At 38.2% G+C, this 22,331-nt stretch overlaps 1 protein-coding gene across 1 annotated transcript; it reads right to left on the reverse strand.

Moving 5' to 3' along the window:
- Positions 1–11,527: 11,527 nt before the first annotated feature.
- Positions 11,528–12,103, reverse strand: LOC147614893 (calmodulin-like protein 2). The gene has a single exon (XM_086779998.1). The coding sequence runs from the start codon at positions 12,101–12,103 to the stop codon at positions 11,528–11,530; it is 576 nt and encodes a 191-aa protein (XP_086636124.1).
- Between the last annotated feature and the right edge of the window lie 10,228 nt (positions 12,104–22,331).

Raw genomic sequence — 22,331 nt, forward strand, 5'->3', positions numbered from 1 at the left:
TAACTCATCACTTTTGTAAAAGCCTAATCTATAAAAGCTACCTACCTTGTCATCTATCCTATGGTTGAGAGGGGGTCATTTTGTTCTTATATCTCCAATGCTCACCTTGCTCCATGTTTGGCATTGTCTAATGGTGGCAATGAGAGGGGGTGTTGAAATATATGATGTACAAGTAAAAGGGTGAGAGAAAGCGGTCATGTAGGTGTGAACACACCCTAAATAAAGTGGGCATGTGGGTGAAAAAGGGATCTAGGGTTGGCCCAGCCCTAGCCCTTTTGGTGAACCCTATATAAAGGGTAGGAAGCCTAACTTTTTGTAACACAACACAACTCAAGTAACACAATACTTGAAGATGAAGGTTAAGCCAACTTTGGAGTGGTTGAAATAGAAGGTAATATAGAAGCTTTCTATACATCTTGTGTTCTTGCTCTCTCTCATATATGTTGCTCTATCTTGCTATCAACTATTGCTTCCATTGTGAATACTCCCCATAATTTTAACACTTAGCACCAAGTGTGGTGTGTCTTGATCATAAGTGGCATTGTAAGGTCTCATGCATTTATAAGCCATTTTACCCTTCATATAAGGCCACCCAAAAAATAGCCTTTCAAAAGAAGGGTGATTTTTTCAAAATCCCCTCTTGTTACATATAGGGAAAAAAGGGCATAATAGAATTAACCCTTCAAATAAAAGTTTGGGGCCACCCTTTAAAAATGAGCCCTATATCTTGTGTATGCATTACAGTTTACAAGGCTATGGTTCATTAAAACATCATTTTTTCTTTCTTTCTGTAAGATTGTTGGAGACAAAGCAAAAATTTTTTCTTTCTGTAAGGTTTTTTCTTTCTGTAAGATTGTAAGTTTGGTGTGTGTGTGTGTGTGTGTGTGTGTGTTCAGAATGAATTTTGTGAGTGCTTTTGTGCGTGCACTAGAGAGCGAGATAGAGAGAAAAGCATGCATATAGATTTGATTAAAAGCTTCAATTTGCTTGTGGAGATTGAAGAAGAAGAAGAAGGGGCGATGGCGACGCACAGAAACAACGCGAAGGGAAGATAAGGCGATGGTGGCAGGGAACTCGATGTGAATGAATGAAGCTCCCGAGTGAGATAGGGGCCGTTATAGACCAATGTGGTCCCGTACCACATGATCTTCAGTACCAAGATACAAGTCTCATTGGCATCATGCAGGGCCCATATCGCTTGTTGGCACTAACCCCCTTTTGCGGTCATTTTTCTCACGGGGTTAGTACCAAGTGATAAAAGGCTCGTTGGCATCCTACAGGCCCCATTTTGCTTGCTCTGCTAACCCCTTTTGTGGTCATTTTTCTCACGGGGTTAGTACCAAGTGATAAAAGGCTCATTGGCATCCTACAGGCCCCATTTTGCTTGCTGTGCTAAACCCTTGTAGTCATTTTGTTCAAGGGATACAATACCAAGCGATAGGAGGCTCGTTGGCATCTTGTAGCCCCATATCGCTTGGTATTGACTCCCCTTAGGGTCATGTTGCTCACAAACTATACAATAAAATCTTGTTAGCGAGGGTCAGTACCAGGCAATTAGTTGCTTTGTACTGACTCCCCTTAGGGTCATGTTGCTCACAGACTATACAATAAGATCTTGTTAGCGAGGGTCAGTACCAAGCAATTAGTTGCTTGTGCGGGCATCCCGCTAGTCTGTTTTTGCTTGTGAAAGATCCGTGTCCCCACCGCGCAATGAATTCTGGGGTGTTAGCAACAACGGAAGTAGCACTTCTTGCACGGGGCAGGGTCCCTCACTTGGGGCCTCGCCCACGTATATCCGGACAAGAGATTAATCCCTCGGTTCTTCCAAAATCAAACCCGGAAAAAACTTCCCTCGCGCCTAGAAAGCCAAGGCGATTCCTCCAGGATATTTTTACTCTAACGTTAGTCAAGAGCCTTAACTAACTGAACTAATCTGATCGAACCCTTAAGTCCCATAGTCAGGACTTGCACTTGGATCATAGAGACCAACGCTTTTTTCCTCATTGAGAGGCACAATCGTTGATTCTTTTCCATAAGATAATTTTTATCTTCATCTATCGTACCATAACAGAATTGAGTCTCATTTAGGGATCCATCAGTCCAGCCTAACCCCATCCAATCCCGTGGGTTAGCCAACCACCCAACCACTGTAGTGATGGGATCCAATTAGGAATTTGGTTAGGTTTTGTCCCGAGTACCAGGAAGGAAAAGAGTTCCCAGGTCCCCTAGCCAGATATTCATGCAAACTTAAAACTAGTCACACCACTTACACACCCAATATGAAATTGCCTTTTTCACAAATTCAGCTCTCTTTAAAACAATCATTTAATGAAACCATAGTGTCACTAATCATAATCCTCCAAAATATCCAGTTGAATCCTAATTTCCAATCATTCCTTCATCGATGTACCTATGGCATCATTGGCAACCAGAACGCTCACCACCTGTCCACTTAGGGACCTTTTCGATAGTTCCTAGCTCATAGTACCCGACAATATATTCACTTATAAAAATCAAAATGGAATCTCCGTTGAAGATCAGCAAGATCAACCAACAGATCCATATAAAAGAGCCATGGACTCATCCGCCATTGAAGATCACAAGATCAACCAACAGATCCATATAAAAGAGCCATGGACTCATCCGTTGAGGACCAGCCAGGTCAATCAACCAGATCCATATAAAAGAGCCATGGACTCATCCGTTGAGGACCAGCCAGGTCAATCAACCAGATCCATGCCCGAATTCAGAAAACAACTCTTACTCATCCGTTGAGGACCAGCCAGGTCAATCAACCAGATCCATGCCCGAATTCAGAAAACAACTCTTACTCCTTGTTCCAATATCTTTCCCCGACGCACGCGTGGGTATCTTCGGTGACCCAGAGCCCGAGCACCGTATGGTCAGCACCCTCTAGGATCCTTCGCAGGTCACCTAGCGCTTCACTCATAGGCCGCTTCCTTGGTCCCTCATCCACCGTACCGAAAGCTTACAATTTAAATCGAACCGAGGCTGGTCAAGACCTCGGCCGACCTTGCTACGCGAGATGTCCTCCGTTGACTCTCCGTCAGCTGTTACAACTTTATCAGTTAGGTCTCCACGACCTCATTCACAAGACGGTCAAAATACTTCCCCAGCATTCTTGACATAAAACAGTCATTTAAAAACAGGTCATAAATATAGTTTCTATAGCGAACTCTCGTCTTTCCACATTGTTCCACATCAATCCACATCCATTTCATATGTATTCCCATTCTCATCCAATCACATCATTTTTATCTCATCACATCTTTCCTCATTTATCCTCATCAGATCTCATCCACTCACATCTACCCATATCCACATCTCATCACATCACATTCATTCACATCTCGTCCATTCATATCTACCCCGATCCACATCACATCACATCACATCCATTTCACCTCATATCACATTCATTCATATCTATCCCGATTCACATCACATCTCATTTATTCACATCACATCTCATTTATTCACATCCCGATTCACATCACATCACATCTCATCCATTCACATCCCATATCATTCATTCACATCCCAATTCACATGACATCACATCTCATTCATTCACATTCCGATTCACATCACATCTCATTCACTAACATCTATCCATTTCACATCACATCACCTCCATCCATTCACATCCCATATCATTCATTCATATCCCGATTCACATGACATCTCATTCACTCAGATCTATCCATTTCACATCACATCACCTCCATCCGTTCACATCCCATATCATTCATTCACATCCCGATTCACATGACATCACATCTCATTCATTCACATCTCGATTCACATCACATCTCATTCACTCACATCTCATTCATTCACATCCCGATTCACATCACATCTCATTCACTCACATCTATCCATTTCACATCACATCACCTCCATCCATTCACTCCATCACATCACATTCATTCATATCCATCACATTCATTCTCATCACCATCCTATCACATACATTCTATCCACATTACATCACATCACATCTATCTACATCATATCTCATTCATCCCATCCACATTACATCACATCCGCATCATGTCTAATTCATACACATCTCATCTCATTCATCCACATCCATCCAATCGTTCACATGTACGACTACCCACATCTATCCATACATTCATATCTATCAGTTCACATCCACATATATTCATGTCACATCACATCACATTCTTTCACATACACATCCACATCCATCCACATCCATTCTTTCACATACACATACACATACACATCCACATCCATTCTTTCACATACACATCCACATACATCCACATCCATTCTTCACATACACATTCACATCCATTTTCATCACATACACATCCACATCCATTCTTTCACATACATCCACATCCATTCTTTCACATACACATTCACATCCATTCTTCATATACACATCCACATCCATTCTTCACATACACATTCACATCCATTCTTCACATATCATCCATTCACATCTCATATCATTCATTCACATCCCGATTCACATGACATACAATCTAATCCATTCATTCACATCTATCTGATTCACATGTCATCACATCGATTCACTCAGGGACTGCTTTATCACCCCTCGCCCATCGTACCGGAAGCGTACCATTTTTCAAGCATACCGAGGTTGGTCAAGACCTGGGCAGGCTTTGTCGCATGAGCCGTCCTTTGAACACTCCCTGTACCAGCTGATTGTTGTAACCAAACTTCCCTTAGAAAAACATATACCAAATGATCCTTGTAGCATTCTGGCGTAAGACAGTCCTTTAGGAAAACAGGGTTTCAGTTTTCAATTTGATTTTCTTGTGAATACAAGGAGTATTTCTTGAATCAGTATCCTCAAAACTTCTTGATCGAAATTCAGAATTTTATACCAGAATTCCTCGAATTCTTAACCTTGATCCACATATCAATTCGAAGGGTCTCAACTTAGTTTCAGATTTGGCGGAGTTTTGAGTGTATTTTTCTAAACTAGTCACACCTTCTTTCCTCAAAACTGACGAAAGAGTTTGGTCTTGGTCATAGTTTGATTCAAGGTTCGAGTCGGATAAGATTTTTCCTGAACTATCTTTCTCGAAAAGGTTTGATAATTCAGTTACTATTTTACTGAATTTCTTTCTTTGAATATTCACTTAAGTGATTTCTAAATTAATTACGAATTCCAATGAGGAATAAATTAATCATTTATCTGAATATTTCGATCTCGATAGATTTCTAAAATTTTCTTTTTACAATCCATGTGAATATAAAACGATAGAAATTTCTCTCTTAGAGTATTTAATTACTCATTTATCAAATACTCATAGAATTTAAGAAAATTCTAATTTTGATATAAAAATTCTTTATGCATCTATTTATGCATAAAAATCAAAATTTTTAAGAATAATGCTTTTATAATTAAAAAAATTCATTTATGCATCTTTCTATGCATAAAAATCAAATTTAATAAGAATAACACTTTTATAATAAAAAATTTCCTTTGTGCATCTTTCTATGCATAAAAATCAAATTTAATAAGAATAACACTTTTGTAATTAAAAAAATTCCTTTATGCATCTTTCTATGCATAAAAATCAAATTTAATAAGAATAACACTTTTATAATAAAAAAATTTCTTTATGCATCTTTCTATGCATAAAAATCAAATTTAATAAGAATAACACTTTTATAATAAAAAAATTCCTTTATGCATCTTTCTATGCATAAAAATCAAATTTAATAAGAATAACAAATTGTAATAAAAAAATTTCTTTATGCATCTTTTTACGCATAAAAGTCAAATTTAATAAGAATAACACTTTGTAATTTAAAAAAATTCCTTTATGCATCTTTCTATGCATAAAAATCAAATTTAATAAGAATAACACTTTTGTAATAAAAAAATTCCTTTATGCATCTTTCTATGCATAAAAATCAAATTTAATAAGTAACACTCTTGTAATAAAAAATTTCCATTATGCATCTTTCTATGCATAGAAATCAAATTTAATAAGAATAACACTTTTGTAATTAAAAAAATTCCATTATGCATCTTTCTATGCATAGAAATCAAATTTAATAATTAATATCAGTGATATCCATGCATATTCATAGGTGAATATGTACATGGAGTAATTAGAATATTTCTTTTAGATGCAAAAATGGTGGGAATTACTCTTTTGGAATAACTTAAAAACAAACTTTCTTTTTTCTCAAATTTTTGGAAAATTTAGCCATAACCTCCTTTGTATGGCTGACCATTTCTCATTTTTATCTTTTTTCTCTTAACTTAATTAACCCAATTTAGAATTATAGAACTCTAATCTACACAATTTTCTAAATTCAAGAGAGTAAACAATAAGAAGAGTTTAATTAATCACTAGATAATCTTTCTAGGATTAAGAAAGGTTGGAATGTAAAGAAGAGAAGGGGGTGGCCTTTTCATCAAAGGCATAACATTTGAATTTAATTCAATCATCTGCAAAACATAAAAATCAAGAAAACCATAGATTTTTTATTAAAATTTATAAACAAAGTAAGAAAATTAGCTTACATGGAGCTTGTAAGCTCTCCTTTGGCTTGAGGGATTGAGGGTTCTACTCTTGTTTGAAGCAAGAGTGGCCACCAATTCACTTTGGAGAGGATTAGGCCAAAAACAATTGAATTATTAAAAAATTTAATGTAGATAGCTCAGGGACATGAGTAGAGTAATAGTGCATAAATACCATTAAGCTTTTACAAAGGGAGAGGCTTCTATTTATAGGAAAAAGTGAGCCTCTAACCAAGCAAACTGATTCTAGAATTTTCCAGATCAGTTTGGTCAATTTTTGACCATTTTTGGGTCAATTCAGCTTACTTTTTGGAATCTAGTTTTGAAACAGGAGAGAGGAGAGATGAAAATATCTCATTTTATTGATTAAAAATTAGGGGTAATGATGAGAAAAATGCGCCTACTTCATGAGGGAAGATCCCCATACTGAGGTGTCAAAAATGCATCATTTTCTCTAAATATCTCATTTTTTAACTAATATCTCTTAATTTTTAACTAATAAACCGTGTACTCTGTCAACTCTTCATCTTATGTGAGCATTTACTCATTTTTGTGTATTTTCTTTTATTCTTTGGATTTATCTCATCCCCACACTTGGATTAATCCTATTGGCCCATAGGAATCTTAATTGGACCATAATTCAAAAATTTCTGAAAATCTGGACCCTTAGGCTAAGGTCCTTTATACCTATTTTCAATTAATTCCAATTGCACATTGGAAAGTTCTTTTTGTTTAGACACTAGGAGGATTTTTATATTCAAAAGTATCTCAATTTTGAATTACCTCCCTTTAGACATTTTCTCTCTCCAGAGGCCAAAACAGGGTAAAACAGGATCTTTCTTTTATTTCAGAGAGGGGAATAATTATAAGATTAGAAGGGAAGGTTCTTACACCTATACACCTCAAAAGCTGGAGAGAGGAATCTTACAGCTTGGTACCGACTCCGAGCATTTTTTCTATTGTCATCTTACTAAGTTTATTTATTATATGGCATGTACCAAGCAAACTTCTTGAAGGCTAGGAACAAGTAAAAGGCCTACGAAGTTGTCACTGCAGGTTTTGAGGTGTCTGACTATGTCAGCTAAAGGACTTAGGATATTCGCTGAGTTGATTAATGCTCTGGATTTGTGTTATGCTGGTGTTGTGGTGCTAGTTTATATGCAATGTTTAAACACATTTAGCTCCTGAAATTCTCCCACACAAAGCGCCACACATGTATATTTTTTGAAATATATGAATACATCAGCTAAAATTCAAAACATATTGAATATTGTTGTCTCTTTTTTTATATTAGAAACATGTCAAGTATGCTAAAAATTAGATGGCATACTATTTTACACAGGTTTATATCTAACAAGTATTGAATGGTATACTATTATACACAGCTTCATGTACCTCAAGGGATAGGACATATAGATTTTTGTTAACTTGGTGTGGATCCATTGAAAATTAGATTGCTCGTAAAGATGTGTCACTATGAGGGCCTCCGACTTGTCATCCCACAACTCGTAGGTTTTCTCATCTTTAGGTGTATAGAAGAACCCTCTCACAATAAAAGAACCTCATGTAATGGCATTCCCCCATCTTTCCTTCGTAGGTCTCTTGCAGAGCTCTTTCTCCTTTGTGCATTTCAAAATATAGAAGTCCGCATTCTCTGGATTTCCTTTTTTAACGGTCACCACGAAATTGTCTCCTATAAGAAGGACATCACTAAGGGTATCATGGTGCCTTTTGTGGGCAGCCTCCTCAATGTTTGCGATGTTAACATCAATGTCAACATTGTCTTCTTTAGTGCCATCTACCAATGGTTCAAGGGCAACGTTGTCCCAACTAATATGAGAATGATTGTTGCATCTATGCCATAAGTGTCCATAAAATTACTACAATAACATGATAATCAATGCTGTTGGATCGTGTTGATAGTATGCAAAGACTAAATGTAGGGATCTTGTGTTTGTTATAGCCTTGACATCAATGCCTCATCTCTATCTATATCACCCAAATTTACCTCCCAAAAGACTCTACGAACGTACCGAGCTTGTGGCCTCGGCTCTAGTGGTGAGCATTTCTTGCAAAAACTTTACGACATCAACTGCCCATTGGTGGAGCTTAGCACCATTAGGCTTGAGTTGTTCATGAGTTAGTGGTCTCTTCACTATAGCCCTTGCACTGTCGTGCTCTCCCTTTCCATGACCAAAGCTAAAGAAATAACATGTCATTTGCAACCCTGTGATGGTAGTGTACTTGGAAACAAAGTAGAAAGGCCTTTTTTCTTTGAATTGAGACGAAGCATCATCAGACCAAACCCAATGACGTTGTAGGGGAGTGCCAAAAGGTAATACCCAATTATAATGTAGGATGAAATAATGTTGCACAAAATGGGTATCATGCTTCTTATCATCAGAGATATAAAAGTGTATCGTTTTGTGGATGTCACCTGCAATGCGAAAGTATGTAGTATACACAAATATGGAGACTTGGCTTGAATACCAGTGTATTGACTCTATCTCATTTTTCTCCTTGAAAGAGTAATTCTCAGCAAAGTCTACAACAGCAGATATTACCACATCTTCAAGAAAATTGGACAAGCATTCTTTGTATTGCTCAACTTGCCACTATACACAAAATTATGTTTGATAAACTTTCTAAGCTGATCGTTGAACATTTGATTTAGTGCCTTGCATGACATTTCCTTGTGTATTAACTCTTTCCTCTTCTTTGTCTTGCCATCATCAGTGGCTCCACATTCTATGTCCTGAAAGATCTTCATGGTGACAAGCCGACCAACATATGCAGATTTAGCTGGACAAATTGCTATGTTTCGAGGACCATAGACAATGCAACTCCTCATCATACACTTCAAAGCATGGAACATAGTACCTTTAACTTTGCAACATAAGATTGACTCCCATGCGTTTATGATGCTCTTGTAGGACTTCTCTATAGCCTTACACCCACCTAGCTAAGAACCCACATTACAAATGACACAATCACATTGACATGCTTTGCCATGCAACCCAAAAGTAGATCCTCCCATGCGTTTATGATGCTCTTGTAGGACTTCTCTATAGCCTTACACCCACCTAGCTGAGAACCCACATTACAAATGACACAATCACATTGACATGCTTTGCCATGCAACCCAAAAGTAGATCCTCTAATCTGGTTCAAGGCATGTTTTAAGAATGACATCTGAACATGTGTTATGCAGCAACAAGTGTATCGATCCTTAAGCTTGCGCACAAAGTATGGCTTTAATTTCTCGAAAGCTCGTTGATGAACTGGTGCCTGGCGGATGCATCTCCTTAAACAACAAATATAGTTCAACCTACAATACAAAACCATCGTGGTAAGTTAAACATTTGGTTTGAAACTAGTTTAGGTTCCTAGGTGTATGCAGCTGGTTTACTCGTTATCTTATTAGTTTGACACCAGTATGATATTGTTTCAAAACTCGTGTTGTCTAAAGCAAAAATGATCTTTACCTTATATCCAATGCATGTTGCATAGCTAATGTTCCAAACGGTATCATACTGGTACAAAAAAATGGTATCATATGGCCACCCCAAGTTAAGTTCTTTTGATCTTTACCCAATATCATACCAATGTTTAACCCGGTATAATATCGATTAGAAAATTTACTAAATACAGAGTACATTAGAGGAGACCTTGCTCTTAAGCTAGTATGAGAGCAGTGTTTAACCAGCAGTTGGTGTTTTCCCTATGGATAGTGTTAGTTGTATACCGCTATCATTCCACAACCAGTATCATATTAGTTTGGGACCAGTATGATACTAGAGAAAAGCCTGTTAAACTTGTTTCTGCTATATCCTAAGTGTATACAGCTTGTTTTCCATTAGGTATCTTACTAGTTCAACACCAATCTCTTACTGGTTTTACATGGGTTTTCTTGGTTTTGTTTATTGCTGCCCCAAGTTGAAAACCGTTTACAACCATGCCCTGCCTTGTGAGTCATGGAGGACGATTTCTTTTTATGTGCAAGATTTTCCAATCCTAAACTTCCACAAGGAGTCTAAGAACTATAGGTTGACTTCTGCTAGCTTCTATGCAGCGTTGATGTGGTAGCAACTAGTTAGTTCTAGAGAGAAAACGGCACTCTTTTACAACATCAGCTGATTAAACCAAACACACAACTGACAAAAGTTGACTCTGGAACACTTTTCCCTTCAATTCTGCAAATCTGACTGCTTTTGTTGGTTGACTAAAAATCTGACAATCAGACATAATACACATAGACATAGATAAAAGAAGGAAGCAACGCACAGACAAGGATGATAGAATCATAGAAGAGTAGATAATTTAGCATTTGTTTGTATACTAGTTGGAAACATCTAATCTAGTATTTGGCATCATCATAAAGCATTTGAATGTATACTGAAGGAATATGTAATGTATAAAAGCACACCAAATCAACACAGGTGTTGGAGCACGGGTTGTTGTTGTTACCTAAGATTGATCGAGAAGGTGTATCGGATGCTTAACATAAGATTTTCTACCAAGGCGCTTGCGGCATACATCATTTTTGCGAAGTTGAAGAACTTGAGATAATATATCAAACCTCGTCATTTGAGAGAGAGAGAGAGAGAGAGAAAGAGAGAATCCTAGAGTAATATGCGACTAAATGATTCAATGAGAGATATGCTACCCACACCCGCCACTTGGCAAAAAAATCATGCAAGTTTTATGACTTTAATATTATTAAAGATTTAATTGTACTTATTTGGCAACTACAACCTCCATGTCTCTCTCTCTCTCTCTCTCTCTCTCCCCCCCCCAAACATGTAATCTGTGTTTAAAAAAATCCTATTTCCTTAAACGGAAAGCTTTACCATGTTTTTTTTAACACGGATTAAATTGAAACGTTACTCAAGTTTGTTTGATTTGTGAGGAGTTACGTTTTTTTTTTTGGGGGGGGGGGCGGCGGCTGATAAATAATATAAAATGAAATTACACCGCTTGTATCAAGGACTCGCAGCCTGAGGAGTGCATCATGAGGCAGAACTCAGAGAAATCAATCCTGCCGTCGGAGTTAATATCCACGGATCTCACGACATTCTCGCAGAATCTTCGGTCTTGGCATTGGTGGCCAAATCCCATCCGGACAAGCACCTGCCGGAGTTCGTCGACGGAGACGAATCCGTCACCGTCAACGTCGAAGACGCGGAAAGCGTCCGACAGCCCCTCATCAACAACTCTACGTTTATCACCACCATTGCCCTCGCAGAGGGCTTCGTATAGAAGCGTGAAATCGTCGAAGTCCAATTGGCCGCTGCCATCTGGACTCCCCGATGCTGACTGAACCAGCCACGTGAGCTGGTCAGTGATCTGCAAGCCATCTAGGAGGCCTAGCTTGGCCAGGTGCCGCTCCACGTCATCCGTGCTGACGAGGCCGTCCCCGTTGGCATCCATGAGATCGAAAGACCTCCGCAGAAGATCATCTCGAGCGTCAATCGGGTTCACACCAGGCGATGACGTGGATGCAATCTGGCAGCCGGGCACAGCTAGGATGAGCTTGGGCACCATGGAGCTCGAAAGATGATTTTTAAGAAGAAAGACATACTCCTCATTTAGCTTCCCAAGACACAAGAGCTTTATATATATATATATACAATACCTTCTTGCCTCCCTTTACCTAGTCTTCCTCATACCTTCCTTCCTGTTGGCTTGACTCTTCCCTAGGCGTTATTTCTCACTTTTCTACTACACATCCACATCTCTCCTCATTCACCTGATCTTGCAAAATCTTCTGTGCTTCTACCTTCCATGTAGTTTCATGCCTCTCCTACTCTCATCCATGTGCAAAACAAGCATACATGTTCAAACAAAAAAAAGAAAAAGAAGCTCACATCATAAGTAGCTAATCATTGAATCTTTAGTACATGTTCATTGATGAGACATTGGTGGATTTAAGCTACAGTGCCTCTAATGTTATTTTGCATGACATTTCACATTGTTGCCAAAAGATTCAATGCATTAAAGAATTGTAGAGCAACACACACGCATACACGCACAAACCTCACAGATGTTTTCATACTAACCACAACAAGTCATAGACTAAGCACAAAGAAAAGTATATATGAATGATATTGCTTGGACCAACCACCTTATCAAACAAAGATGCTAATTTAACACTAGACTTGTAAAGAAAAAGCCACTTTTGTGGCCTTTAGAGACTTCTGTATAAAGTTCATTTCTCTTTCAATATATTATTTCAAAGAATTTCCTACCAGCTGGGAAATACTTTTCACACAAGATGTTGGTTGAAAGTTGTCTTCCTCCATGGTCATCATTTGGGTGCTTTTTGAATATATATGTACATATATACACATTTTAAAATCTTTACTTAAAAACCCTTGAGTAATCTTTTAAGCACACTATGAATGCTACACAAAATACAACCTTCCATGGTCTTTATTCATGCGCTTTTTGAAAAAAAAACTTTTAAATATTCTACTTAAAAAGTACCTTGGTTACTTTTTTAAGCACACTATAAATGCTATAAAAAATTTATTCTATATGTATTTATTTTGTTTGCATGTACCTTGTACCAACTTAAGACACTTTTTTATACACACTAGTCTTCTCAAAGAGGCTTTAGAGCATTTTTAATACAATTTTTTGTAATTTTAAAATTTGAGAATTTACTAGCTACATGATTTTTTTCCAAAACTTTTACAATAGGCAGATGCATGCTTACCAAACATCTCAACAAGTTTCAGTAGATTCTAAGTTGATTTGCCTTTTCATTTCTTCAAAATTCATTAACTAGTCGTAAGCCACTTTTGTGGCTCAATTACAGGGGGACTAGTGTTATAGGACTAGTATTAAGCCACAAGCCACTTTTGTGGACTAGTATTATGCTTGACCTCAATGGTTAGTGTATGTGTTTTTCTTGTTTTATCTTTATATCAAAGGCACAAGGTGTTTCAATCTATGCCATCTTTTTGGGAGATATACTCATGACAAGTACGTGCACATACGAGAGAGAGAGAGAGAGAGAGAGAGAGAGAGAGAGAGAGAGAGAGAGAGAGAGAGAGAGAAGAGTTAAACTTATTGAGTTTGCATCTTGGTAGATCTTGGCTTGCTTAGAGCTTATGGGCTCCTCGTCACCTTTTGTGGCCACTATCTTGGTTGGGAGGGTGATCTTGTTCAAGCTGGTTTCCCACGATTTGGTGTAGCTCTCATGTGACTTAATAGCCTCGACTTAGAAAAGCCAATAAAGGTCTGTCTCCATGGGAGAAGAACAAACTTTTTAGACTTCTTGTGTCGTTTCCTCTTTCTTAGATGACTATATGTGGGAAGTGTATAAGTTAATTCTTCCATGGAGGAATCATCACTAGACAAGTCACTAGCTAATGCTAGTTTAGAGTTAAGTTCAGCTCCTAAAGAGGATACACTTGGCATGTTACCTCCATCCTATCCAATATTGCAAACCTTGTCCCAAAGGTCATCAGGCTCTAGGAGTGTCTCATAGTTTGGGTGCTCATCTTCACTATCCAACAACTTGTTGCAAAATCTATAGATGTTGACTAAAGTGGTCTAGACGATTGTGGATGGTTGCATTGAATATATTAAATGAATGCCTCAATCCATTGGATGAGTCCTCCCCGATCTTAAATGTACTTTCAAGGTCTGGTCACCCCCTGACAATGTAAATGTGATTAGTTTTTGAATCATGAACCAATCTTACATCTCTCATGTAACGCCTAACAAGGATCATGGTATAAGATTGTCTTTGCTAGAAGTCCAACACCATGTGAATAAGTGGTGGAAGCTCTACCCAAGGTCTTGATTTTCACATCTCAAAGGATTCCCAATGGCTTAGGTGTGTTCATGCCATCGGTAGACTGGAACATAGCACGAAGGATACCCAATGGTGGTTTAGATGTGTTCTCATCAGCAGATTGGTGCCTATTTTAAGTGGTGAGCTTCTCCATGTCTCCTAGTAGTCCTTGGTGTTTATGCTAACACCAATACCACTATCTATGATAATGGTCCCTACCTTCCCGGTTTATGCCATTGGTAGACTAGAACATAGCACGAAGGATACCCAATGGTGGTTTAGATGTGTTCTCATTAGCATATTGGTGCCTATTTTAAGTGGTGAGCTTCTCCATGTCTCCTAGTAGTCCTTGGTGTTTATGCTAACACCAACACCACCATCCAAGATAATGGTCCCTACCTTCCCGGTTTATGCCATCGATAGACTAGAAAATAGCACGAAGGATACCCAATGGTGGTTTAGATGTGTTCTCATGCAGATTGGTTTCTATTTTAAGTGGTGAGCTTCTCCACGTCTCCTAGTAGTCCTTGGTGTTTATGCTAACACCAACACCACCATCCAAGATAATGGTCCCTACCTTCCTTGTTTATAAATGTTGGAGAATTTGCAATCCCTTTCAGGAAGGTAGACAAAGTGGTGTCTTGTCCATAATTAATAGGAAGTTGAAGGCCTTAAGTGGTTACAAATCATCCTAATGGGAGAGTCGTTAAGAGATCCAGTACAGGGACAAAATTTTATGGGTTATGAATGTGTATGGTTGCTACACAACCAAGCAAATAAGGCTTGTCTTGAAAATTTGAATGAGCCTCATCCATGGATACTCATGGGAGACTTTAATATGGTAGAGAAGTATGTAGATAGACAAATGTGCTGATGGGATCTAAGAAGAAGCAATGGGAGGACTTAGTCAACAAAAGAGGTCTTGCTAATGGGTTGGGTCTAGGAGACTAGAGATCTAAGAGAGGACACACATACTTCAAGATCTCTTCAAAGTTGGATAGGGTTTACTTTGGAGAGAATGCCACTAGATCCCTCACACACTAAAGGTGTGGATGCCACTAGATCCCTCACACACTAAAGGTGTGGATTAGCACACCAGTTCAATAGATCCATCCTTCGAAGTTGGATAGGGTTTACTTTAGAGAGAATGCCACTAGATCCCTCACACACTAAAGGTGTGCATTAGCACACCAGTTTAGTATGCATTATGCTAATAACTTTTTGAATTTGGATAGGGTTTACTTTAAAGAGAATCTCAACTAAATCCCTTACACATTAAAGGTGTGGGGGGTTACTAGTTTTGTCTTGTTAGATTATCACATGATGAGATGGAGGTGGGAGGTGATGTGGTGTGGCAATGGTCCTTCTAAGTTTCCTAAAAGAAAGGCGATGGGAACAACGACACTCTAAAGGATAACCTATTTTTAGAGCTAACTCTTAAAATTATCCAAGGTTTGGAAATAAGGAGGGATCTTGCAAATTGGGAAAATTTTATAGATGAGATGTGAAGGGTAATAAGAAGAGTGGGTAGCCAGAAGGATATCTATAGATCAAGAGAAGCGGGTGGAAAAACCTAAAGAGAAAGATGAGTTGAGTGCATCTCAGGCTCTTAAACATATGGGGAAGGGAGGTCTCTTGGTTGGGATGTAATCTCTATAGAGTTCTTCATCTCATGTAGGTGACTCACATCAAAGATTTCAAGAGTGGTATCATGAGCAACATCATGAAAAGATGTATAAAGTAGGCTATAATTAAACTACTACTAAAGCAAACTGCCCATGATTACTTGAACCATTGGAGACCTATCACATTATTGTTAAGGGAGGGCATCATTGAAAATGGAGACCATCACATTGCTTACTATTGTATACAAAACTTTGGGCAAGATCATTTCTATTTTAGGATAAGCCCCTTAATGCAAAGTTAAATTAGGGGAAATTTGGGCTCCAAATGGGTCCTTTTGGAGCCCATTAAAAAATATAAGGCCAGCCAATAAGAACACTTGGATTCTAGATCCATGTAACATGGATATTTTTTGTTAGATTGGGCCCCATAATTTTAAGCTCAAAAAAGAGGAATAAAATATTTTGGCATAAAACTCAAAAAATAGAAGAATGGCATGCCTGAATACCACTTGCCAATCTTTAGAAACAACAATGTCATAAGGAGTATCAAGATTAGAGGCCAGATTTATTGAAAACAACAATGTCATAAGGAGTATCAAGATTAGAGGCCAGATTTATTGAAAACTAGTCTAGAGACTAGAAGAAACTTGAGTTTTACTTTCTCCACAATTTGAACTTTGTTCTCTTCGTTTCTTCCCTCTGTCATAAGTGCATCACTCATTTCCACCATATCTGCTTCATCTCTAAGTCTTCTTCTTCTCTCAACCTCTTTTTTATTCCATCTTAATAGTCTAGTAAAATTCTTTAAGCTATGTTTGCTAATCATGATTTCTTTGTGATTTTATTTTATTTGTTATGTTTGTCTGTTATCAGGGTAAAAAATAAGATGCCTCCACGAATATATAAGTGTAGGTGGGTTGGCGATTATTCCCTCTAAATAAATCTAAAATTATAGAAAAGGGATCAAATGTTTTTTTTAATGCCCTAAAATGTCCAAAATTGGGCAAACATTTTCTAAAACCCTTAAAATGGCCAAAATTTGGGTGAATGTTTTAAGATTCGGGCAAATTTTTTGGCGAAAAAACCCCAAAAATAGCCAATTGGCAAAGATTAGACTATGATGTCATCTGTGAAAACTTACAAGGTTATTTGTTAACTCGACACTACAAGGAAAACCAAGTGCAAGGTTCATAACATTTTTTTAAAGTTATAAAATACTTAGCTCTAGATCATGACTCAAACATTGGGTGTAATCATCCCCCCTCATGTATGTGGCCTCTCCCCACACATGAGTATTTCCATAATACTTTATTCCAAAATAGGCCATAGCCTCCAAAAATACAAAAAGGTGATTTTTCTTGCACGACACTCTCTTATGCTCAAAAATAGAGTGTCCATAAATTGAGGCTAGGATTAAAGCATATCACACTTTACAAAATATTAAAATTTAAGTCAGCTTAATAAACCAAGGCTTTCCAAAATAAATCAAAATGTGCACAAGCTAGCACATGTATATACAAAACTTATTTACAAAAAATGTGTGCCAAGTAATAATAATGTGCAAATTCTCCTCAATCTTCATAATCCTCTTCACCTATAAAATAACCAATAAATTGATAAACAGATATTTCATAAGTGTACAAACCATAAACACATACATGTTTGCTAGGCGTAAGTAACCCATGAATCACCCTTCCATACAAACCAAATTGTAAAACAAACATTGGAGGCCCCAACCATATGTCAATATACACCAGACATATTAATATTTATAATGGCATTACCCATGATATTAACCTAATTTGGCTTGATGCAAATATAATCCAAGCGTCCCCGAATCATTTGAAAGGGTAGAATAATATTTTTAAGAGGGCTTAAGATATATTCCCATAACCTTCTCTCTTGCTTGAGTTTGCAATTAATGTTAATTATGGGTTTGTTGAAAAGAACAGAGGATCTCAGGGAAAGCACAGAAGTATTTCTCAGGCACCCATCTTGCATCTTCACGAGGATGGTTTTGGAAAGTCACCAAATATTTGATATATTTATTTTCAGTGTACGAGTTGATGTAATCTGATGATCAATGATAGTATCTGGAAGTAAAACATGTTGCTCAATAAGAGGTGGTTCCTTATACACAGGATGAGTGGGAAGTGATCCCCTGAAAGGTTTTAACAAACTGACATGAAATGAGTTATGAATCTGCTAATGAGAAGGCAATTCAAGTCTATAAGCAACATCATTAATTTTGTGAATCACCTTAAAAGGTCCATAAAATCTCAAGCTTAACAGTTGGAAATTTTTCAACACTCTTAACAGTTGGAAATTTTTCAACACTCTTAAGTCAACACTTGTCAATTCTCAAAAGTACTGCTAACACTCTAATGCAAACAATTTCAACAAAAAACACACAATTAAGCTAAAATTAATGATTTTAGTTCTATGTTTTACACTAAAGAGAGCTAACATTCACTAAAAATTGTATTCTATTGCATTGTTTGATGTAATGGATGCAAACTAAGCCCAACACAATCTATAGGCAAGCCCTAAGAACACTAAAAACCACATTAACAACAACAAAAATAAAAAATTAAGCTAAAAATTAAGTAAAAACCATTCTTTACAAAAACAAAAAAGAGGGCTATTCTACACCATCCACATCTTTTTCATGGGAAACCATTAATCAAGATAATGGGCAATGGGTAATGCATAGATTAGAGAGCATAGATTAGAGAAAAAACAATGGAAAATGCCAAGGGATGGCTCCCCAGTAGCGGCGCCAAAAATGTTATGGCTCACCCTAACCCCCCTTGAAACACATCCAACAAGAGATTACCTAGTGAACCGCAACTGTCGTGAGAATCTTTCTAAAATGGCTGAGCTCGTAACCCTTGAGGTCTCCAAGATCTAAAACTCCTTGAGAAGCAATTCCACTGCGTCTCCTACGAGCGTTGTCACACCACCACATTACACTACGGGTACTCATCCCTCCTCTCACCTCACTTCACTCACACACACTCACTAGAATGCATTAGAGGGAGAGAGATTAGCAAGAGCAAGACTCAATTACACAATGGGAGAGTATGTTGTATTATGAGATATATTCACTTATATTCATGGCCAATAAGTGTTTACACTAACTTAAACTCTGGCCGGCCTGGCATTTTAGGCTCATAAGAGGCCTAATACTATTACAATGACTACTCTCATAATATATCCATGAAGTACATCACTTAGGACTTCATCCTAACTTGCTAGCACACGCTCTTGAAGTGAATTGCCATAAATACTCTGTCACACCATTATGGGCACTCGTCCAAGTTGTAGCTTTGGACACTATTGCTTCATATCTTGAATGTATGACCCTTTTTTGTATCTATCGTGACTCCTTGATGTAAGATAATGGTGGTAGATCTTGTTAACCCTAGGAATGGGTTAACAACCCCATGCTACCTACCAGTCATTCTTGATTATCTCCAACTTTTGGCTTTTCTTCTTTCGATTCTTGTGCTTGGATTCTAAATCCAACTTCACATCTAAGTCCCCTTTTTAGAAGTTAAGGTCTTCCCTTAACTATACTAGTATCTTTAACCAACCCGTCAAATCCACTGATCGTGTGAGGAGATCAATGTATGCTATTGTAGGCGTCAATTTTTTCTACAAATGAATTCTCCCATAACCACCTCATTATGGTCAATCTGTATGATCCACATGATTCCACAAGGTACGAAATTTAGCCGCATAATCTTCTATCAGTAAGCTTTTCTACTCCAAGCAGTGTAATTTGTCTAGCGCCTGTGAACAAGTCTTATCCTTTTGGAATCAATGTAAAAGTGCATCACAACAAGAGGGCTACATAAGTGGGGAAATGATTAGGGCCATACTATGCATTCTATCAGTAAGCTTTTCTACTCCAAGCTTTTCTATTGCAAGCAGTGCATCACAACAAGAGGGCTACATAAGTGGGGAAATGATTAGGGCCATACTATGCATTTTATCAGTAAGCTTTTCTACTCCAAGCAGTGTAATTTGTCTAGCGCCTGTGAACAAGTCTTATCCTTTTGGAATCAATGCAAAAGTGCATCACAACAAGAGGGCTACATAAGTGGGGAAATGATTAGGGCCATACTATGCATGCCATTGGGCCCATCCATCAAAAGCCCCACTAAATGCATCAAACTTTTGAACTATTAGAACTATAGGCTACATACCATTAGCCAACCAAATATTCTCAAAATTGACCACTTGCGTATCCGCATCCTCCTTCTTCTTACCATGAAACTTTGGGTACTTGAGGGATACACGTTCAGTCATGATCGGTAACTATTGAGGTGATGATGCTCACGTAAAACTAAATGGACCAAAAGTGGTTAGAAGACCAACTAGACCCAAAATATATAAAAGGCCAACTGAGCCCAAAATAGTTAGAAGACCAACAACTAAGCTTGGAACAATGGGATGATGTGTCAAAGGAAAAGATTCTTAGTCGTACATGAGTCTATTAAGGATGGTTCCAATTGCAGACAATCATCCTCCGTATTCTTACTGACTATAACTTCCATGACATAATCTTTCTATAGGCTCATCCTCCTCCTCTTTAGGCTCATAGGCATCTTGGGCAGCACAGCTGGATAGTCCTCTGTAGGCATATCCTTCGAGAGACTCTCTAGACTCTCTATACCTAGCTCTCGGCATGGTTACCTAAGGAGCCAAAGTATAGATGCAAATTATGGTGTATTGTGGGCTTCTAGTAGTTGTGCTCCTAGGTATACTCGTTTGAATAATGGTAGCACAACCATGGCACTACCAGTGAATTTTTGGGAGGAGGATTGTAGACCCAGAAATTCTCTTATTTCTTTCCTAAAAAGATTACAGGACTACCACCCCCTCAAGAAGTCGACCATGAAATTGAGAAGAAAGCATTATGAAAAAGAGTCTCGCAGGGTATCGAACATGGGGCTTACTTTCTTGAGGTGAGCCAAACTGAGTTATATACTTAGTTTGGTCCTCTGCCCCCTCCGCACACCAGATTTCCAATTGCTATAGCAAAGGAAGCTTCCTCTTGTGCGGTGCAAGGTTTCCCACTCGGGGCCTTGCCCTCGAATGTCCGGACACGAAACTAATCTGGTGGTCATTTCCAAAACCGAAATCGGGAAAATTTTACTTGCCCGAAAAATGGGGACGATTCCACCTTTTTGATTTTCTTAACGAATTTTTTAATGAGGTAAGACTAAACTATCGTTCACCTGATTAAACCAGATAGAAGGAAAACTATCACTACCTTAGTTTGAAGAAATCAATGCTTTTTTTCCTAACTGAAATCAGGCATAGCCATTGATCTAATCATTTGAGGAAATTAACGCCTTTTTCCTAACCGAAGTCAAGCATAGCCATTGATCTACTCATTTGAGAAATTCTTTAGGTTTTTATTTAACTACTCGAATTCTAAGCGTATTCCTATTATTTCAATTTAATTATAAAAACTCCACTGATTTCAGCCTACCCCATCCAGCCCACTGGAATTGGTAGTGTTGCCATATACATAGGCAGTGATGTGTGTGAACACACTTAGGACCACCGGGGCACTTTTTCCCTCTTTAGGAGGTTTTTTCCCCCGGCTTGTATATACGCCCATCCTTCTAGGGCTAACTTATCTTTTGTACATTGACACAATCTAATACACTTTGTGTTGTGTGCATTCTTGCTTCTTCTTCTCCAAGCTTTGTGTGCTTTCCTGCAACCCTAATTCTAACAATTGGTATCAGAGCAGGCATCGGCTCCCAGGGCTACACCGTCAGCACCCTCTGACTCACGTTCTCCGATTGAGGTGAGTTTTCACGAGCGCTTGCAGGTCCCTATACTCTGCAAATAAGCCCATAGGGCTTAGCGTTCTCAGAATTTGCAACTGAGGTCGTTTCGGGCTCCGTTTTTGCATTTCAAGTTCTGCACAGGTGTTTTCGTCATTTTCTACAGAAATTTCGACAGTGCAGTTTTCTGCAAAACAGGCATATGTGTTCTATTGTGGACCGTGCTACATAGCACAAGTTGTCTTCTGTTCAGTCTTTGCTTCATTACAGGTAGCTTTTGCATCAGTTTCAGTCAGTGGCCATGGCTACCTCAAGGAAAGAATGCAATTGGATGCAAATGGGTGTATAAGGTAAAGTGCAATTGGATGCAAATGGGTGTATAAGGTAAAGTGCAAGTCAGATGGCAGCCTAGAGAGACATAAGGCAAGGCTGGTTGTTATGAAACTTTCAGCCCTGTGGCTAAGATGGCTACAGTGAGGTTTATCATTGCACTAGCAGCACAAAAAGGTTGGGCTTTACATCAAATGGATGTAAAG

This window comes from Cibotium barometz, chromosome 41, assembly GCF_041138505.1.
Source record: "Cibotium barometz isolate CiBa-2024 chromosome 41, ASM4113850v1, whole genome shotgun sequence".
NCBI classification, from domain to species: domain Eukaryota; kingdom Viridiplantae; phylum Streptophyta; class Polypodiopsida; order Cyatheales; family Cibotiaceae; genus Cibotium; species Cibotium barometz.